This window comes from Cupressus sempervirens, chromosome 10 (genome assembly GCF_028749045.1).
Source record: "Cupressus sempervirens isolate cs-2001-9-10 chromosome 10, ASM2874904v1, whole genome shotgun sequence".
In the NCBI taxonomy this organism is placed as follows: domain Eukaryota; kingdom Viridiplantae; phylum Streptophyta; class Pinopsida; order Cupressales; family Cupressaceae; genus Cupressus; species Cupressus sempervirens.
The window spans coordinates 509,496,174-509,515,833 of NC_143127.1; the positions used below are offsets into that span (position 1 = coordinate 509,496,174).

At 36.0% G+C, this 19,660-nt stretch overlaps 1 protein-coding gene across 1 annotated transcript in view; it reads left to right on the forward strand.

Moving 5' to 3' along the window:
• Nucleotides 1-18,549, forward strand: part of LOC149534894 (glucose-6-phosphate 1-dehydrogenase, chloroplastic-like) — a 62,216-nt gene extending 43,667 nt beyond the window's left edge. Inside the window, exons 3-10 of the mRNA XM_089807465.1 lie at nucleotides 3,037-3,131; nucleotides 3,327-3,441; nucleotides 16,308-16,513; nucleotides 16,682-16,831; nucleotides 16,947-17,067; nucleotides 17,261-17,490; nucleotides 17,633-17,833; nucleotides 17,969-18,549. Of these exons, the coding sequence (XP_089663591.1) occupies nucleotides 3,037-3,131; nucleotides 3,327-3,441; nucleotides 16,308-16,513; nucleotides 16,682-16,831; nucleotides 16,947-17,067; nucleotides 17,261-17,490; nucleotides 17,633-17,833; nucleotides 17,969-18,224 (1,374 nt within the window). The 3' untranslated portion in view covers nucleotides 18,225-18,549. The remainder of the gene's footprint in view (nucleotides 1-3,036; nucleotides 3,132-3,326; nucleotides 3,442-16,307; nucleotides 16,514-16,681; nucleotides 16,832-16,946; nucleotides 17,068-17,260; nucleotides 17,491-17,632; nucleotides 17,834-17,968) is intronic.
• Nucleotides 18,550-19,660: the final 1,111 nt, after the last annotated feature.

The window sequence follows — 19,660 nt, forward strand, 5'->3', positions numbered from 1 at the left end:
CATTCCAAGATTGCCTCCTATCTAGAATTCACTAAAAGACTAATAGAGAGATTTGACAATAAAGATCTTGAATTGCACTTCAAGGAACTAACATAAGTCAAGCATTGAGGATCCATAGAAGAACATGTCAAAAAATTCCAAAGAATATTAGTACTAGTAACAGATATCTCCGGAAGAAAACTAATTGTACCCTTTATGGAAGGATTACAAGACCTCCTGAGAGGCTGGGTAAAAGCACTAAATCCTCTTTTCCTACAAAAGCTCTTCAAGAAAGAAAGGGGCATGCATTTTGGATCGACTAAAAGTAAATCCCTCAATGAAGAATACATGGCTCCAAAGGAAACTTCTACATCCCCTAACAAAGAACCACCCACAAGACCCAAATTGGATTCAAAACTCGACACGGACTCAGAAGCTAGAAATTATGCTTCACTTGCAAAGAGCATTGTGTTCCAGGTGATCATTGTAAAGGGAAGGGACAAATTCACTACATAAAGGTGAGACCTACTAGTGAAGAAGAGGAAGGATTGAGAAGTGATACAAATTTGAAAGGGAAACCCCCAAAAGAAGGGAAAGAAGAAGGAACACTAGCTAGCATAGAAGGCTCTACTCAAAACATTCCAAATACAAGCTCAAATTGAAGAGAAACACATAAGGGTGCTTTTAGAAACTGGCTCTACCCACAATTTCCTCAGTCAGAAATGGATTCAAGAACACAACATACCAAAACTCAAGCACAAGGGTTTCAAAATAAAATTAGACAATAGAGCATCCACTTAGAGTAACCCTATAACTCATCTCACCTTGCAAATGGAAGATTACACCTACTCAACTCAATTCCACATCCTGAAATTGGAAAGTATTAAGTCCATACTAGGATTACATGAAGTATATAGGCCCCTTTAAAAAGATGTTAACAAACAAACATTCAAGAGTAAGGATGGAGATAAGAAATACACTTGGATTACAGACCAAGGAGATCTCACCTGCTCAGAATACACCACCTCCACATTATATAAAGAAAGTGATCAACAAAGTACCACCAAGTGGTCTCAAGGAGCTTTTCTCCTTGCAGAATCCAAGAAATAAATCACATTCAAGAATCAAGATATTTAAAAGGAATGATGGAATATTCAGGATATACTTCAACTCAAGACGAAACCCATAAGGTATGAACAGTCAAATGCTTGTGGGCAATCATTTTTGAAAGAGGGGAGACTTTGATATCTTATTATTTCAAATCAATAAAATAACAAATGTAAATATGGGCAAGTAAAGAAACATACATTGTCTTGTATATTATATGCGTTTCTTGAAATTGGCACAATAGTTTACAATTGATTTGATGATAGATGGAGCTTGGCACTCACTAAGACATCCATCCACCATGGAGAATAGCCTTGATGATATGAAGTGAACTCCGAATAATTACTCGCATATACCATCAGCGCTAGTGAGATGCATGATGGATCAATTGCTTGATGATCAGTTTGCGACCATCATCATGTGATCACCATCACGATATGCATCACATTTCATACATATTTGCCATCCATAGGAATTCATCCATCCATGATGCGCCATCACATTCATAATCATAAATACATTCATATATGAAACCTATAGCATACATAAATACATCCATGTAGATGTAATCAAGCCATTATCATTACCCACATAATGACATCATTGCTACATTATTCTATTTGAATCCACCCTTACCACAGAATTCACATTAAGCATCAAATACTCACTATCATCACATTGCATTAAGCATCATATTTTGTGTCACTAATGCATACTCATATCACTGCAATGATAACAACCAATAAATATATCTTTGGGCTTAATAACATAATCACCATGCATCATGAGACTGAAGCACACTTCCAATCCATATATCAGGTATATATTTATCACTGTGAGTTCCCCAAATAATCATAAATGATTATTCAGTGAACCATGTAATTATCAGTTGTTATGAAGGGTGACGTCTTTCCACCCCCATCCTTTCATAATTTGATGAACATATTTATACAAGCCGATCGGCTCACCAAAAGGCAGCGAAGATTTGATATTTGATAAATATACATATTCCCTTGTGGAAAGCACTCGGTTAAGAGCATGATGGTGCAGGATATTAAATTGTACATCAGAGACGACATGTACATAAGAAGCATACACCAATATTGCCATATCAGAGATGGCTTCACAATCCAGAGAGTTTGTGCATAAACAATTTCAGAATATCAGAGACAACATTTATCTCTGCCAGTGAACATTGTAGCAACCTGCATATGCAGTGTGGAATATATACATAGATCAGAGACAGCCATTCGATTTATTGAGCATATTCTATATTGTTATGTCAGACACAGCCTTCAAAATTGTATACTGAGATTCAGCGTGTGCATTTGGAATACAAGTAATATACATTTCATTGTGATCACAATTGGACATGCATGTGTGGATTTGAATCAATTACAATATTTACTTCTTAGTAAATTGAATTCGGCAATTTTTCAAGTAGGAATTATATAATTAAGTACTGTCTTGCATATTTCAAAAGGGAACATTACACCATGTTCATAATTATTGAAGTAAATCTAAAGTAGATTGTTTTGTATAACAACTTTCCATGGTGTAATTCATTTATATGAATTGTAGCTATTGCAGTTAAAATATTTTACTCATTAAATCATGTGATGTTCATGTGTTTGTTTTTGATGTGGATTGGATGGTCTTTTATTTAGCCAGTAGTTAGCATCGATCTTTGTTTTTCCTTTGAAGATGCGTTGCAATTGAATATTAATGCATGTTCTATTTGATCCAATGGATGCCAATTATGTTATTTTGATTAATTCTAACTCTTTGGATGGATGTATTTCCCTCAAAATCACATTTTATAAAAGCCATTTCAAGAATGGTGCCTGTACAGAAAGTTGAAAATGCTGTTTAAAAGAGTGAATTTGATCAGCCTGCTAACTAAATGAATCAGTCACAGCTTGTTGCTGATTATTTTCCTTGTCCTAGCAGCATTTTACCATATTTGGTTATGCACGGAGTACCATGACTGATGCAGAATTACGAAAAATTATTAGTGGTACACTTACCTGCAGGATTGATAAGAGGTAATTTTTACTTAATTTGCTGCATGTCTACTTTGTAATGGTTCTGAAAAGTGTTTTTAAACATTAATGTTGCCTTGATTTTCTAGAAGCAAAATTCAATTTCTAAATTCATGAAAGAAAGTTTTCAAGGGCATTTTGGTAATCAAGAAATTCATGGTTTTGTGAAGTTCTTTTGAAGATTTTGCCTGTTGGCAGGGAAAACTGTGGAGATAAAATGGAGGAGTTTTTACGGCGTTGTTTTTATCATTCAGGACAATACAGCTCTGAGGACAACTTTAGAGAGCTGGACATAAAATTGAAGGAACAAGAGGTAGCTGGGCTGAATATGTCTGGCAGATTTTGGTTTGACTCTCTTATGTTTGTTGTCCTGTTGAAAACCTTTCCCTTTTGGAAAAGCAATATCATAATCAAATTATTGTTGTCTTGAGGTCACTATATCTTGTGCTCAATGTTGTCCTTTTTGTTGTTAGAGATGAAAGTTGTGAAGACTTTACACCTTTGTCTCCAAAATTTTGCACTTTTTCCCAATGGATATTTTGACAAACAGTTTTATGCATGTAAATGTGAAGGTTTCTGTTTGCAATGTTGATGCTTGGATTTTGGAAACTTAGTAGGACATTGAAATCATTTAAACATCAAAGGTTGTATTGACATTCAAGAATAAAATAACAATAGTATACATCTCTGAAAGTGCTGATAACAACAATGTTTAATATTTTAGACTGTAAATGTAACATTCAGATTACAAGAACATTAACCGATTCTGATTTCTAAGAGAGGATTCAACACCTTGATAGCAGAAATAACAAATCTGAACTGTCAACATCCTCCAGCAACACCTGTCCTCATGCCATAGCTTGAAAGTGAATGCTGTCAGCAGCAAGGACTGTCTAACACCTCCAAATAATTGATTTATTCAGTCATAAACCCCTCAACTTGTCTCCCTTATTGCACGTCTAGCTGGATTAACAATAGTGCCCGGCAATGTTTTGTTTGTCTTTTCATTAACACCACCCAGCAACTATAAATCCAACGCCTCACACTGATACAGCAAGTCAAACAGCAAGGACCACATCAATGCCTCAATAATCGACCGTGTATTGTCCAGTAGAAACCAGTTTTGACACCTTACAAGAAAGTGAACTCCTATGCCCAGCAACACCATCTTTTAGCAACGAACTTTCAAATTCAATAACCCGACAAAGCAAATACTTATTCGCCCAAATTCTTCATGACCAAAAACCAGCTTATGTGTAATAGTTGATTGTTTCAACTCACTCCATATGTCATTGTGCAACCATGGCATCCATATCCTGCCCTCCAAAACTTACATATAACAAATAAACTGTCTTGCCTGCAATACTTACACAATTTATCAACCTTCAATCAATTATACCAAGTGTGAATCCTAAGTAGTTCTACCTGCAACCAATTAGGGCAGATGTTCCAACTGAAACTGATTACCCTTCGGGTTTTCATCCTAGTTTTTTCCTCCAACAAGAAAACTCCAAATCCACAATAGAAGAAAAATAAATAACCATATCCAACTGAGCCTCCAATTCTTCATTTATATATCTCCTAAGAACATTCCTGAAGGACTTTTTGAATTTTTACTTTAAAATATTTCATTTAAGCTCATTAATTAAGTGACATTTCAATATTTATCTTTAATTTTCACATCTTACCTCATTGTATTAATTAAATAAAGCTATCCATAAAATGCTATTATATTTTACAACTTTAAGTTGTGATATTGCTATCAGAATTAACTATGTATTATTTGAGTCAAACTCATTGACTCATATTTCATGAGTAGTGATTCACACGAATCCATCTCTCATGAGAATAAATGGAACACTTAGCACTCATTGGACCTAGGTGATGCTCACAAAGGTGAAGCACTGGGACTTCCTGGGAGGTCACCCATCCCAGTACTGCTCCAGCTTGAGTGTGCTTAACAACGGAGTTTCCTCCATGGTTAAACCCACCTGCTTATTAAACCCCATTTGCAAAACCTTACCAAGTGTTGTGCCTTATGAACCATTCATTGGAAAGCCCCTTAAGCTCATCATTGATAAGTAGGAGATATTTTCCACAAGAAGTCAAATTGTGATATTTATTCCCTCATATTTCAACATTAACTTACTAAAATAAATTAGGTTCAACAGTTATCTCTAACTACTCTTTGGAAGGCGACATTGTAAGAGGATATCAATCATAATCAGACACGACATAGAGAAAAAGTCTCTGGCATGTACTGAAACTCAAATATGTGCCAGAAGGTAGAAATTAGGGATTTGAAATTCCAGAAGTGTAGACTCTTGTTCCTTTGATATTACCTCCTCCTGATGAGAGGCTCCTAATGAATCTTTTATTAGAAAATCCCTTTCTTCTAAGAGTTTTGTTTAATGGAGCAATGCTATTCACAGGTTTTCATGTTAAAACTTAAAAACCAGGACTATTTAATTAGGATAGGTAGTTATCATCTGTATGGCATGTAGTCATTCAAAGTTCAAATAAATGGCTGCTTGACCCTTGGTTTACACGGCATATGAGGTTGCATCACTTATTCAGAGGAGGTACATTCTTTTGTAGAGAAGTTGTTTGATTTTCCATCAAAGCAATCTTGGAGTGTGGGGAGACATCTGAAAAGGCCACTTTAAATGCTTTACAGAATGCTGGATCTGAAATCTATTGAGACATTGAGATATTATTCTTGTTAAGTTCGATACTTGCGCAAAATATTCTTCTTCCCATGGGCTGTTCACAATTAGATTATGTGGTTTATAGCATCCTAGCACCAAGAAACCTTAGGTGGAAGTTTCCCTTTTTTTGTGGAAATTTTTTTGACAAATACCGTAGGCCAAAACAATTCTTGCATCTAAAAGCCTACCTCCCCTAATCAGCTTGAGTCAGATTTCAGCTGGAAGGCCTCAACGCTGTGATATGTCCATTTCTACTTTACACTATTAAGAGGAATGAACTCAACTCTGTTTCAAAGGACATTTATAGAAACTTACCTAGAGAGTTGCCTAGAGTTTCTAAGGTGTTGTGTGAGCACGTGCCCATAATATACAAGATTCATCATCATTTTGAGAGCATATATCAGTGGTGTTTGGGCATTTATTGTGTAAGTTATCCATTGAATACATAGGGCAATCAGATTCTTGTTGTGTGCTGCAAGTTGAAAGACTATATCAGACATTCATTGCCATGTCCCAGCTATCAATAAATCCACGTGCTCATTGTGGGAAGAATGAATCTCTTTGGAAGGCTGTTTGGTGCTTGTTTCAGAGGTATTTGACTTCTTGCCACTGTTCACTAATTCTGGGCAGAAACTACACCTTCTTAAATCTGAATAAACATTCAGTAATCTGGATAAAGCTACAGCAGTTGCCATTTCTGCCCAGATTTAAAAATAAATGGTGTATTCTTCATTCTGGGTATGAACTCTTGCAAAGTATTGTTGTATTTGCCATTTGGATGTATATTTTGAACTGCTGGGTAAAAAATAAATAAATTACAGTCCATTCAATTTGTAACAGGATTGATTTAATTGTCATTGATTAGTTACATTTCATTGTAGTTGCAAATTGCTTCATTTGTATAGCTTTCACATGGCAAAAACTTTCAAAATTCAAGGGAACGTCATAAATTGCATTGGTTAGAAGTAGAACCATCAGGGTTCCTAAACATTTGAAGCAATTGGTACCCTTCTATTACACTCTTCATTTGGTAAATGTTGTGCCCCGGCCCAAAGCCTTGTTGAGAGTTGACAGGGTTTTTGAAACCATCCCAAGTTATTGATGCTAATACTTATATACTTCCAAAGTTCCAAGAATTCTCAGAATATATGTCAAGGTATGACTAGGTTGTGTTGGTTCCCAAAACTGCAGATTGGAAATCCAAGAGCCTGCCACTTTTCCGATAGGATTCTGCAATCAATTTTGGCCAACGAACAAGAATACTTCTCAATTCCCCTGCACTTCAGGCTCCACTACACCCAAGCGGGTAAACCTTCACCTCAAACACTGATTGTTTGGTTCAAAGCTTTTCTATAGTGAAGTTAAGCTTTGGAGTTCTTCGGTTGGCAAGGTCTTCGAACTCAATCAAAATGAAACTGAATACTGGATAATGGTTGAATGTTTTGTTAAATTGAATAATAATTAATTTGATGCTTGTAGGAAGGAAATTATAGATTTTCTGACTTCAGTAATAAAAAGACTAGTGCCTCTACTCATCCGGACAATAGAGTTAACTTCAATAAATTTTCATATACAACTTTATAATGTTTTACACACGTTACTGCCAATAATCAAATAATCAAGATGTGACAGATCAAATATTTATGCAATCTTAAATTAGTCCAGATTGAATTTTAACTCCTCTGGGAGACAAACTGGACATAGATACGAAAACAATTTAATATTCACAAAATCTGTAATGATCAAATTTAAAATGCTAAATGACCGTGTCCACTTATCCAATATTTAAATTGTAAATAGAATTCCAAAAAATAATTATAAAGGACGATTTTCCTGCAATTTAAATCTCCATGCTTTTAATAATAAACAAAGAACATTTAATTTTATTATTAAAATAAAATAATAGAATTTTTATTATGAAGTCATAATATACTCCTTATTCCTCCATACAATAAATAAATATAAAATACTTTCTCTTGAAAGAATATAAAATGTTCGGATGTTGGATTGTCTTCAACTTCTAACTTGCATTTATACGCTCCTAATGCCTTTGGATGTAACTTTTCAAATAAGAAGTCATATTTCATAAGTTAAATCACACCTTTGAAAGTAAATTATTACTTAATAAACAAATAATCATAGGGAATGATTATTTTTGTTATCTAATTAACCATATCAATGCCTCCTAAATACTCCCGATTAATTTTTGTAACTTAAAAGTTTGCTTAAATCATATAATGATTTTCTAGGGAATGATCGAGATTCATCTCACAAACGAAATCTCTTTTGTTGCGTTGGCGTTCAACGTGAATTGTGTCGCACCAGTATCCATCTTGCAAGAACGCCTTCAATTTCTACAAACTCCTACATGTCCTCCTGGCATCGTTCTTTCTGGCATTGTGTCTGGTTGTTGCACCATCATAGCTATGACGTGAATTCCATCCTGGCACTTGGGCCTCCTTCAAAATCAATTATTTACGGCATCATTCGAATGTCTTCATTATTAATAGCTTTCGTTGTTTGTTCAAACATAGCCCACCGTTGCATATGTTGCTCATCAATGGGTCCAGTGCTTTGTACGCAAGTTGGAAGTCTTCTCACATATATTACCTTCAGCCCCTTCTGAATTCAACGTCAACATGGTACACTTGTCTCATATGTATTGGGAGATTTATCAACGCTGGTTATCATTCTTTACCCCTTTTACCGCAGGCTATTTCTAGTAATTTCAATGATCTTTGTGAATGCCGTTCCTACAAATACTTTTACCGGGATCGTTCCTTGCATATTTCTTGTGTAGAAACATAATCTGGCCTGTTAAACAGCATAATTTTCTATGGTGTTATTCTGCCTCAGAGCTAACGTCCTTGACTTCTATATAATATTCAATGGCACCTTGTTCCTTATCATTGATGAAAGACATGTTGCTAGTTGATAAGGTGCGAACAGTACTGAATCTGCTGCTGCGAGTTAGTTTTAGGCTCTGTGCTTTCTATACCGGTTGTTATGTAGTTTCTCAGCTGTGAAGCAAGCATCTCCAAACCTCCAAACTTCTGTCATTTCTGTATGCATCCTTCATCAGCAGCTTGAAAACTGATAAATGTGCACAAATGGAGGGCTAAAATTTAGCGCTCCATCAGGTTGCACGGACTCTGTTGGGAGATGAAATAGACTTTTAATCCTTCTCTACTTGTTGACAAGCCTTTAAAGATATTATTATCTTTCACTTTTTGAAAGGCTTTGAAAAACCTTGTTGGGCTCTAGCAACGTTAGGAGAATTGTGTCAAGAGCAGACAAAAGTTTTGAAACCTGCACCAAACTCATTGGCAAACACCAGACTTGGCCAAATTCAAAAGGTTAGAAAAAGTTTGTTAGCCTCTAACAAGATCGTGTAAACATTGTTGGGAGTTGACAAAGATATTAGAACCTTTGCAACTTGTTGAAGCATAAAGGCTTAGAAGATTCTCAATTAACACAAAAATGTTAGGAAACCTTCTTCAGTTCCCAACAAAGCTTTCAAAACCTTGTCAAAGCATTGACAAAAAAGATAATCAAATTTTGGGACGAAGAAGTTATAAAAACTAAGTTGGTAATAGGGAGATCTTGTCACTTGAATCACTTGGGCTCTTGTCTAGGCCTTGTCTTTGACCTCTCTAGGGTTCACTCTTTAACCCCTACTCTGAGGAGAATCCACTCAAACTCCTCCTACTTAAGATCTCTCTACCAAGGGTGAACTTCAGTTCTTACACTAGAACTCACAAGTTACGTTCCCTCAACTCTTCACCATAGACATGGCTCTCATCTAGCAGTATGGATTGGCTCCTAAACTTCTTTCAATCATTTTAGACTCCATTTCATAAGTTTTAGGTTTCTTTTCTCTATTGATTTCAAGATTTGCTTGTATAAAGGCCTAGTAGCCTTTTAGGCCTAATTAGGTCTTGGATCACACTTTTCTACAAATAACTCCAATTTTCTTCAAACAAGCCCTAGAAGCAATTTATGATCCTAATACCCTTTTGAAAGAGCTTTAGGATTTTTAGGGTTTGGATTCCCCAAAGTGTCTGTACTCCACCTTTTGCAAAATATGCCTAATTACTGAGGGCCTATTTGGCTATGTGAATAGGAATATTAGAATAGGAATTGTTATTTTGGAATAGAAAATGGGGGTATGTATTCCTGTTCTCTGTTTGGTTCAGCCAAAATTTGATGGGGAATATGTTTATCCTATGTTTGGTTGTGCAAAAAGAACACCGCTGGTTTTGAATTCAACCTGTAGATGCCGAGGAAGAAAGAAGAATACATCTGCAAGAAATGGAAGGCGATATTATTTTGTATCGTTATAGGCTTTAAGGAACTCCTAATTCTTTAACTACAACAAAATAATGGGAAAAACTAAACAAAGATATGCCTTCCACAATAGAATTTCCATCATAGGGGATGCCAAAAACAACATATTTTTCCCCAAACAAAAGCATTACCATTAATGTACAACTGTGCAAGTTCACCACAACCAAAATTAAACCGACAGCAAAATTGAGCAAAATTCATAAACAAATCTGCTTCCTTTGGAGGAAAATGGCAACTTGGGGAAGAACGAAGAAAACCCCACAAATTCTCCAACCCCACGGTCACACGGTGAAGGGCATTTCTTGCTGAAAATTCTGATTTTTTTACAAAGCGCCATTACCAGATATTAATGATAGAAGCTCCTTCGCTTGATAACAAAGGCCCAAATACAATGAGCGCAAAACTTGGGCGCCACAATTTTCATGGACCCAAAAATTTATGTTTTCTAAAAAAGTAAAACTGGAATAGGAATAGGTATTTTAATTCCACCTATTTAGGTGGAATCACAGATGCTCATTTTTGGGCCAAAATTGGGATATGTATTCCTATTTGCAATAACGATTTGGTGTACCAAAATAGAGAATTCAAAATTTAAAGAATTTACATATGCCTATTCCACTCATACTCCCGCTGCCAAACAGGCCCTAAGGGTTTGAACTGTTTACAATTTTTTGTGAGAATTCCTTGCTCAAATGGATTCATCACTTCTTGTCCTTAATGCTAGGTGTTCTTTAGACTCCTATCAACACCTCCATACCCTTTGATCTCGCGTGCCAATCCAACTCTACTTATTTCAACTAATTGTTACTAGTCTTGCTCCTAGCCGGGTATTTGCAGACTCGCCTAGTGCAAGAAAGGAAAAATAGCAAACTGCATGATTTCAACCCAAAATTGATGTATTAGATTGTACACTGGATGCCCTTTCATGTCCCTAATTGCCTATGAAGAACCCACGGTGGGGATTCAAGGAAATGGCATTTTTATTGATCAAACCCTAGAACTGGCAGTGACCAGGCCAACGGGTTTGGAATTTTATTTAGCTAAGTAACTCTATTCACAACTTCCTACCAAAACTTTCAGTGAAAGAAAACAATGTAAGCCAACTAAATCCAACAAGGAATTGACAAGTTCAATCCATTAAAAGGTAGTTGCTCGAATTGCAAGTCAGATTGTGACAAAATTACAGTGATATGCTATCTGATTGCTATTTTGCTCAAATCCTCAACCAACTCGTACACAAGACCTCCCAATCACCTGTTCTGACCGATCAAACTGACCCATAACTGATTTGGGGTGATTTTCAAAATCTCGCACAATGTTGTCATCGACAAATTTTCATATTTTGAACATTTTTACTTATATAAACCTCCAATCACTTCCAAATGGTGCAGGATGCCTTCCTTGGCTATCTTGGACATCTCTACACTCCTTTCTACTCTTAACAAGCTTTGTAGGGTTAGTTGACACACTAGGCCCAACTTGGCCAACTTTGACAACTACTTGCCAAGTCCTTGACAACTCTTGGCAACTTGTGCCCAAACATACATGGCAACAAACAAACTATTCTAGCACACCCCTTCGACCCTCATGGAGCCCTTATTCTAACAATGACCTGGCTAGGGTCATTTACAACCCAAAATGAACTAAGGTTTTTTAGCCTAATCCTAGGTGCTCCTGCACCAGTTGGGCATTGACATGGTTATGAGAACCTTTCAGCCCCTGGCATAAGTTTTAGAAGCATTTCAAAAGGTTGACAACATGCCACAATCAATTATAGATTTTAAAACTTGGAATATTGGCATGAAACAAATGGTGTAAGACAACAATTGAGAGAAGGGGACACACTAGAGACCCACATAAATTATCTCAAACCGGTTACAAACTTGGGCTAGCAAAGGCAAAAAGTAGAAGGAACTAGAGCAAAAATCTATGGATTTGAGTCCCAACGATGGTGGTAGCTTTATCACATCTTAGAACCAGCTATATTGGTGCAATTGTCTCTTGTTATTAAAGAATTGAAGATAAAAAATTATATAGAACGTAGACTATATTTAGAATTTGGGATTCACAGTAGAGACTTATATTGTAGAGTTAACTTCTACAACCTTCATAAAGTAACAATGTTTCTTGCTTAGATAGACTTTGAGGTTTTAGGAAATGTGTGTATTGATCTAGATGTTGTCATTGTGCTTTTAGATCTAAAACTCGCTGTACGTATAGTTAGAAAAAGGGCTTGAAATTCTGTAGTTAGATGAGAATGTCTGGGACTGTCAAGATCTGTCTTCTTCAATTGTTGTTTGAAATTGTAATCCTACATGTAGTTTGGAAATTATTGGATGTGTGCTGGACAAGTGCAAGGTTTTTTTGTAAATAAACTATTGCAGGGATTTCATATGATATTTCCTACTGCTGCGAGTGCAATGGTGGACCAAGGAACTAAGGGTTATGGGATTTGCCGAGGATGCCAAGAGTTGTTTGGTATATGAATGTGGGGTAGGAATATAGGAAAATATTTTTTTAGGAAATATTGAGTCATAGCTTAAAAATATAGAAGAAAATTTTAAAATGCTTATTGCTAAAGATTTCAAAACCCCCAAGATCCAGTGAAAGCTTCTAGATTAAGAGATGAACAAAGAGAACTTCTAAATTTTTTCTTGAGATGAAGATTGAGGGTCATAAGGGCTTCTTTAATAGGTTGGTCACTGGTGTGAACAATAGCCATTTTAAATAGGCAAAAATTCTGCAAGGGTCAGCTATTGGTCGTTTAAATGTTTTAAAACATTTCATTACCCATAGGTGCTACTACAAATGTGGTGATAAATATCTCCCTACCACAATTGCATTAGTGGCCAGAACAAGACAAGTTTATAAGAGGTGTGGGAAATGTACAAAAATAGAAAATCGAAACATTAAAGTCACTCAGCATCTTCGCAATCTATAAAGGTTGGAGATTTGGCTAAATGTATACCAAAACATGTTATCAGAGTGGCACCAAATGAATGCATAAGATACAACAGAACTTCAAAGTATGCAATTTTGTGACTCAAACACTAGTAAGGGTCAACAATTGGGAAAAGGCGACACGGGAAAAAACAAAATTAGGAAAAGAACATTATGTTTGTCATTTTTGCGCATTAGTGGACTAGATACTTCGAATGGACTCTCTGCCACAAAGTGGAAAAATGTAACCTAAGTAAACACATACACTAGAACTGGGGTTTCTTTAATGCTTTTCTATTCCACCCCCTAATGTCCTAGGATCCAAACTGTCACGGACTTCAGGGAGGTTGCCACATGGATGTCTTGTCCTTTCCATTCACATATTGATGGTAGCTAAAGATTAAAACTCAAGTACTCTAGTGTTGCATCTTCTACAAGAAAACTATGCTAGTTCAATTCATTAACCTGATTGCTCTATCTTGAATTTTCACTTCTTACCCAATAATTAGCTCTAGTTCCAACACAAGCTTTGCTTCCTTGTATATAATAGGTATGCAACACCTCATCCTCAAGCAAGAGACACGATCCAATTGTGGATTCTTCCCTTGTTGGGGATGTTTGTTGCATAGGTCATTTCACCCACCTTTCCATTCATCTAAAACTTTTGCTTGCTATGCTTCTTTATGTTAATTTCTTATATGGTTGAATACAAAACAACACAGTGTCACCCACTTTAAATTGGTGTTCCATCCTATGTTGATGAGCTTGTCACTTCATTTGGTTTGCACTCTCAAAGTCTTCTTAAACAATATTGGACACTCAATGTCTCTATCATGGTATGTAGCTTTCCTTTATGAACAATCCAATTCAGAGGTGGAGGGTCATAACAATGTAAAATATTTTGTTTTTTGGCAATTAGGATTATTTGATCTTAATGCATCACAATATATTCTTAACATTCATGATCAAAGTAATCATCAGAAGCACAAACACCATAAGCACAAGTAAACACCAGATTTTTTATTGTGGAAGCCCAAATGGGAAAACCACAGGGAGGGTTTACTCTTGATATTGTATTAGTTATAGAATATTACAAGTGGTCACTGCATAATTCACTGCCCAAAAGAAAAGGCTCACTGCCCAGAGAATGATGAGTAAGTAAAAATGAACTGATACAATTGCAGCTTCCCTATGCACAAAACAATTCCTTTAAAGCTCAAAATACTGACTTGATACACTTCATTTATCCTCAATTAGCTGCTTTAAGCTTTTGCTACATAATACTGATATTCATTCTCAGATTCACATATTTGTCACATACCCACCAAGAAGGAATGCATATAGCACATATATACTGATTCCAAACATATTTTGTGTTGGCCAAACCCTTGCATTAAGTAGTCGGTTAGGATAGTTCACTGCATGGTAAATCCAGAGTACATCTTGTGCACGCTTCTGTATGTCGGCCATAATCTGACCTATACTGATATCAATTTGAGATTACCTTAACCAGGTCCCAAAATAGGACCAAAAGAATCCATGCAATCAAGGGTAGACATACTGATCACCTGTTCTGTTCCACAGAAACAGAGAAACTATTAAACCAAGTTACATAACCAAGAATGCAATATGACCAAAGCACCAAAACCTGTGAATTCTTGAATAAAGAATCAATAGATGTACCAGAACATGCTGTCAAAACCTTATTATCATATCTATTCATGTGGACCAAAAGAAATATTGACTATATCACTGAATATCCAAGAGCCATAACTAGATAAGTCAACAGAAGTGTCTTGATATCAATGACAAAGAATATGGCATGACAACAAAGTTCTCCTTCATGAATGACACCTTCCAACACAATACATGTGTATATATAGATATAGCAATCTATCTATGTGTATATACATATGAATGTATGTATGTATATGCATATATGTGTGTGCACAGGCTTATACCTATACCCAAGATAAAGAAATACCATTCTGGCTGAACCCAAACTCAAACTTTTACCCATCCCTGAATCAGCAACTTAACTATTAATAATTATTGAATTCTCACAATCTTGGGAACTTGATTTTGCAAAATACCGTGTTGAATACAAGAAACGAATTTTGGATTATGTATTGTACTTCATTATAATTGTGATAAGGCAACTTCTATAGACCAAAACTTTGTAATTTTTTATTTTAATTTGGGTGAAGTTATTGTTTAGCTAAATAATTGTGATGAAAAGCCTAGGCAAATGCTACTTTTATATGAAATAAGGGATTACACTATTGGAAAAGATACAACAAACTTTTATTATATATAACTTCCAGGACATTACTTGCATTGTTTGTACGCATTTAGATTTCAAAAATTATCCCATTTTTCAAATATTTCTTCGTAACATCCAGGTAAAAATGGAGAGCTTTTCCTCCCCTGAACTCCCACATCTTCCTGAATTATGTATTGAATTGAAATTAGATTCTCTGGAAAAGAAGAATCTGGAACTAGCTCTTATTTTATTACCATGCCTGCAGTCCTCGTTACTTCAAACCTTGCCAAAGGATCACCATGTTAGGATTATACATATATCCCTTTATATATCTGACACAGCAATATGACTATTTTCATCTCAGATCACCATAGAGAGAAAGATTGTAACTCTGTCCTTCCTGAAGAACTCTTTTGGAAGGGACATGAAAAGTGGATACCTAGGGTTACCCCTAAAATCTTAGAAACATACTTAAATAGAAAACTAGAATGGGGTTTGGAAAAGGGTATGGAGATGGGAATAGGAATGAGAGCCAAATCGTTGGGAAGCATTCCCATGGAACATGTATATATGTGAAAATGACACATGTTTATAGTTTGTACATATTACAAAATTATATGTATGCACGTGAAGATATCAACTGTGGCATGTTTCATCTGAAAACACATGGTTTTATTTATTGGTGTGTTTATCCTTGTTCTTTTGGTTTAAGTATTGTTATGATTAGAATATGCTACAATGGTGTAGTATTTTCCCTTGATTTTAATGAGCACTTGTTTGTGGGAACAGTATTCTTATGCTCAGTTTATGAAGTGCTTTTGGATATGATTTTTTTTGTTATTTGTTTGCAAAAATGGATACAAGCAGAGGTTTTACTGTTAAAGCTAGATTTTATTTATCTGGTATGAGTTGGTGTGACAGGCAGGGAGGTTGGCAAATCGGTTGTTTTACTTGTCTGTTCCCCCAAATGTTTTTGTGGATGTGGCAAGATGTGCCAGCCGTTCTTCATCTTCTGCTAATGGATGGACTAGAGTAATTGTTGAAAAGCCTTCTGGTCGTGATTCTGAGTCATCTGCTGAACTCACAAGGGGTCTGAAACAACACTTGACTGAAGAGCAGATCTTTCGGTACCTACCATTATTTGAAGTGTTTGAATTTATACCTCAGAAATACATTATCTTGAACTGTCACATTTTTCCTTATTTTTATTGAAATGTTTGCCTTTAAATGGAAAATATCTAGTTGCAATACTGTAGTTTGGTTGCTATTCTAATTTGTGTATCTTTTTCTAACAGGATAGATCATTATCTTGGAAAGGAACTTGTAGAAAATCTTTCTGTTCTTAGATTTTCCAATCTAGTTTTTGAGCCACTTTGGTCAAGGCAATATATAAGAAATGTACAACTGATTTTTTCAGAGGACTTTGGAACTGAAGGTCGAGGAGGGTAAGCATCAAATGTGGCATGCTGTATCTCAAGTACTTCTATAACCAATTCTGGATATATTGAACCGATCATTGATTTTATATTAATTGGATTTCTTTCTTATGGATATGTATAGGTACTTTGATAGCTATGGGATAATCCGGGATATAATGCAGAACCACCTTCTTCAAATATTAGCTCTTTTTGCTATGGAAACACCTGTGTCTCTTGATGGAGAAGACATACGGAATGAGAAGGTTGATTGAAAGTCGAAACTTTATTTTGAACCTCAACAAGAGTTATGCTATTTTAAAAAATTCATTCCTCTTGTGTTATGATAATTGTATTACTTCCTATTTGAGAGTGCTCCTTTGTCGAATTCTGTTATTTCATTCTAATCCAGGCAAATTGATGGTTTATTGGACAAAATATTTTTTTTAATATTTGCAGGTCAAAGTGTTGCGCTCAATGAAGCCATTACAACTTGAAAACGTAGTAATTGGTCAATACAAGGCCCATGTTAAAGGAGGTGTGACATATCCTGGCTATACAGATGATAAGACAGTACCCAAAAACAGCCTAACCCCAACATTTGCAGCAGCTGCTCTTTTCATTGACAATTCTAGATGGGATGGTGTACCTTTTCTTATGAAGGCTGGAAAGGCTTTACATAATAGAGGGTATGATTGCATCCTTTACACATTTGCGAATTTATAAAGGGAAAATACTATTGATGATGAACAAGTTTTACTCTTTTACATACTTGGACATCTTGTAAATGGCCATCAGCTTTTCTGTCTTTTATGCTTTTGCAATTTACAGTGCAGAGATTAGGGTGCAGTTCAGGCATGTTCCAGGAAATTTATACAAAAGAAGTTTTGGTACTGACTTGGACCGAGCCACTAATGAACTCGTCATTCGTGTCCAACCTGATGAAGCTATCTACCTGAAAATTAATAATAAGATTCCCGGTTTGGGCATGAGGCTAGACAGAAGTAATTTGAATCTTCACTATGCGGCAAAGTGAGGACTCATTGCTTGATGGCTTGTCGATTTCTGTAATATTAATATTTTTTTTATTTTACTTTTTTTTGAAAGGTGCTGTGTTTTCTTTCTTTTCTGAGTTTACATTTTTATTTTTGTCATTCACATTCTCAGGTATTCTAAGGAAATTCCTGATGCTTATGAAAGACTGCTTCTAGATGCAATTGAAGGAGAGCGTCGTCTGTTCATCAGAAGTGATGAACTTGATGCAGCATGGTCTTTATTCACACCATTGTTGAAAGAAATAGAATCAAAGAAGGTTGCGCCTGAGCTTTATCCCTATGGCAGTCGGGGTCCAGTGGGGGCACATTACCTGGCAGCTAATTACAATGTTAGATGGGGTGATACAAGTGGAGATTCCCAGCAATAATGATTGTGTTGATATCATTTTTATTTAGGAGTTTTTTCAATTCAATGTTACTAGAGATCCATCCCGAAAGTCTGGGTTACATCTAGACATCCTGAGGACTTGGTGGCTTGGATGTCCCAAGGACTTGGGACTAGTGGGAGATGTCTCCAATGTTCAGGACTTAACTGCTTGTTTCATTTGGTGCATAGTTTTTTCAGGTAGTAAAATTCTTGAGCAGAAAAATGTTAAAATCCCTAAAGAGATAAAAAGGAGAGGATTGTCATTGCAAAAGTAAGCATATTGTATTTATTTATTAAAACTTCGGCTGCTTTTTGTTTGTTTTAAATATTTTATAACTGACAGCAAAATTCTGCAAAAACATTCTTGTCCCAAAGACCTTGTCCCATGTCCTCCTGTCCCAGATACTTGGACAGACAATAGCTTTTATTGATACGTTTCCTTGCTCAGAACACAAATGTTGAGGGACATATCTCATAGATTAGCATGATCCAAAGCTCGGAGCTGGGGTCAATTTTGAGTTGGTTTAGCTCTGTTCTAGCCTTATATTTGTGTAGTAAATAAATAATGAGATAATCATATGCAGGTCTTTTGCAGAGACAAGATAATTGGTACAAATAGGAGGTTAGTTTTTTCGGGGGTTTGTAGGAGTCCTGTCAGGAAATTTTACGTTTCAAATGTTGTGAGGTCTTGCCTAGGTCCAGTGGTGAAATAGAAATACCTGGTTGCACTCTATTATGAGCTTTATCTCCAAAGAACTACATCTATTAAAGTCTTTTACATATTCATGCGCCTTTTTCTCTCTTTCCATCAAACCCCTTTTCCTCCTCACACCTAAGTACTCGGAATCTTTGGGGATGTAATTAACCGAAGCTATAAAATGTTGCGGTCCAAGCTTTTGTGTCCTGCATCCCTTTCCATACCATAGAACTTCCCTTTACCCTAATCCACGAGTTTTCGTTTTCCTAGAGTCTTGATCTTCTACGAATCTCAGACCTTTATCTACTGCCTTACCTTAAGGATGTTGTTTAGGGTACTTCCCATCCTTGAACCTACACATGCCTTATCAAGCATCCCATTTCCCTAATCCTCTGTGCCTCAGTTCTCGTTATCAGGTATGCTGTATCTTTAATGCTCAATCTGCTCCGGATCATAATGAATTTGCTGAGTCAAGATTTGCGACACATGTGAAGCATGATTTTTTTTTTTTGTAGCAGTAAGTTGCCGATTTGATCAAGCATGGGGTATCGACTTGAAATGAGTGGGAGAGAACTAGCGACATATCAGCGGGCCGAATGAGGCACTCGCATTGGAGAAAGTGGGAAGTGGGATTTCTTTGGACTCGGAGCCTTTCTATCAAGGAAAACATGTATCCACCACCTGATCTATTAATAGATACTAATAGGTATGTTCGGAAAAGATAAGTGGGAATCATGAGG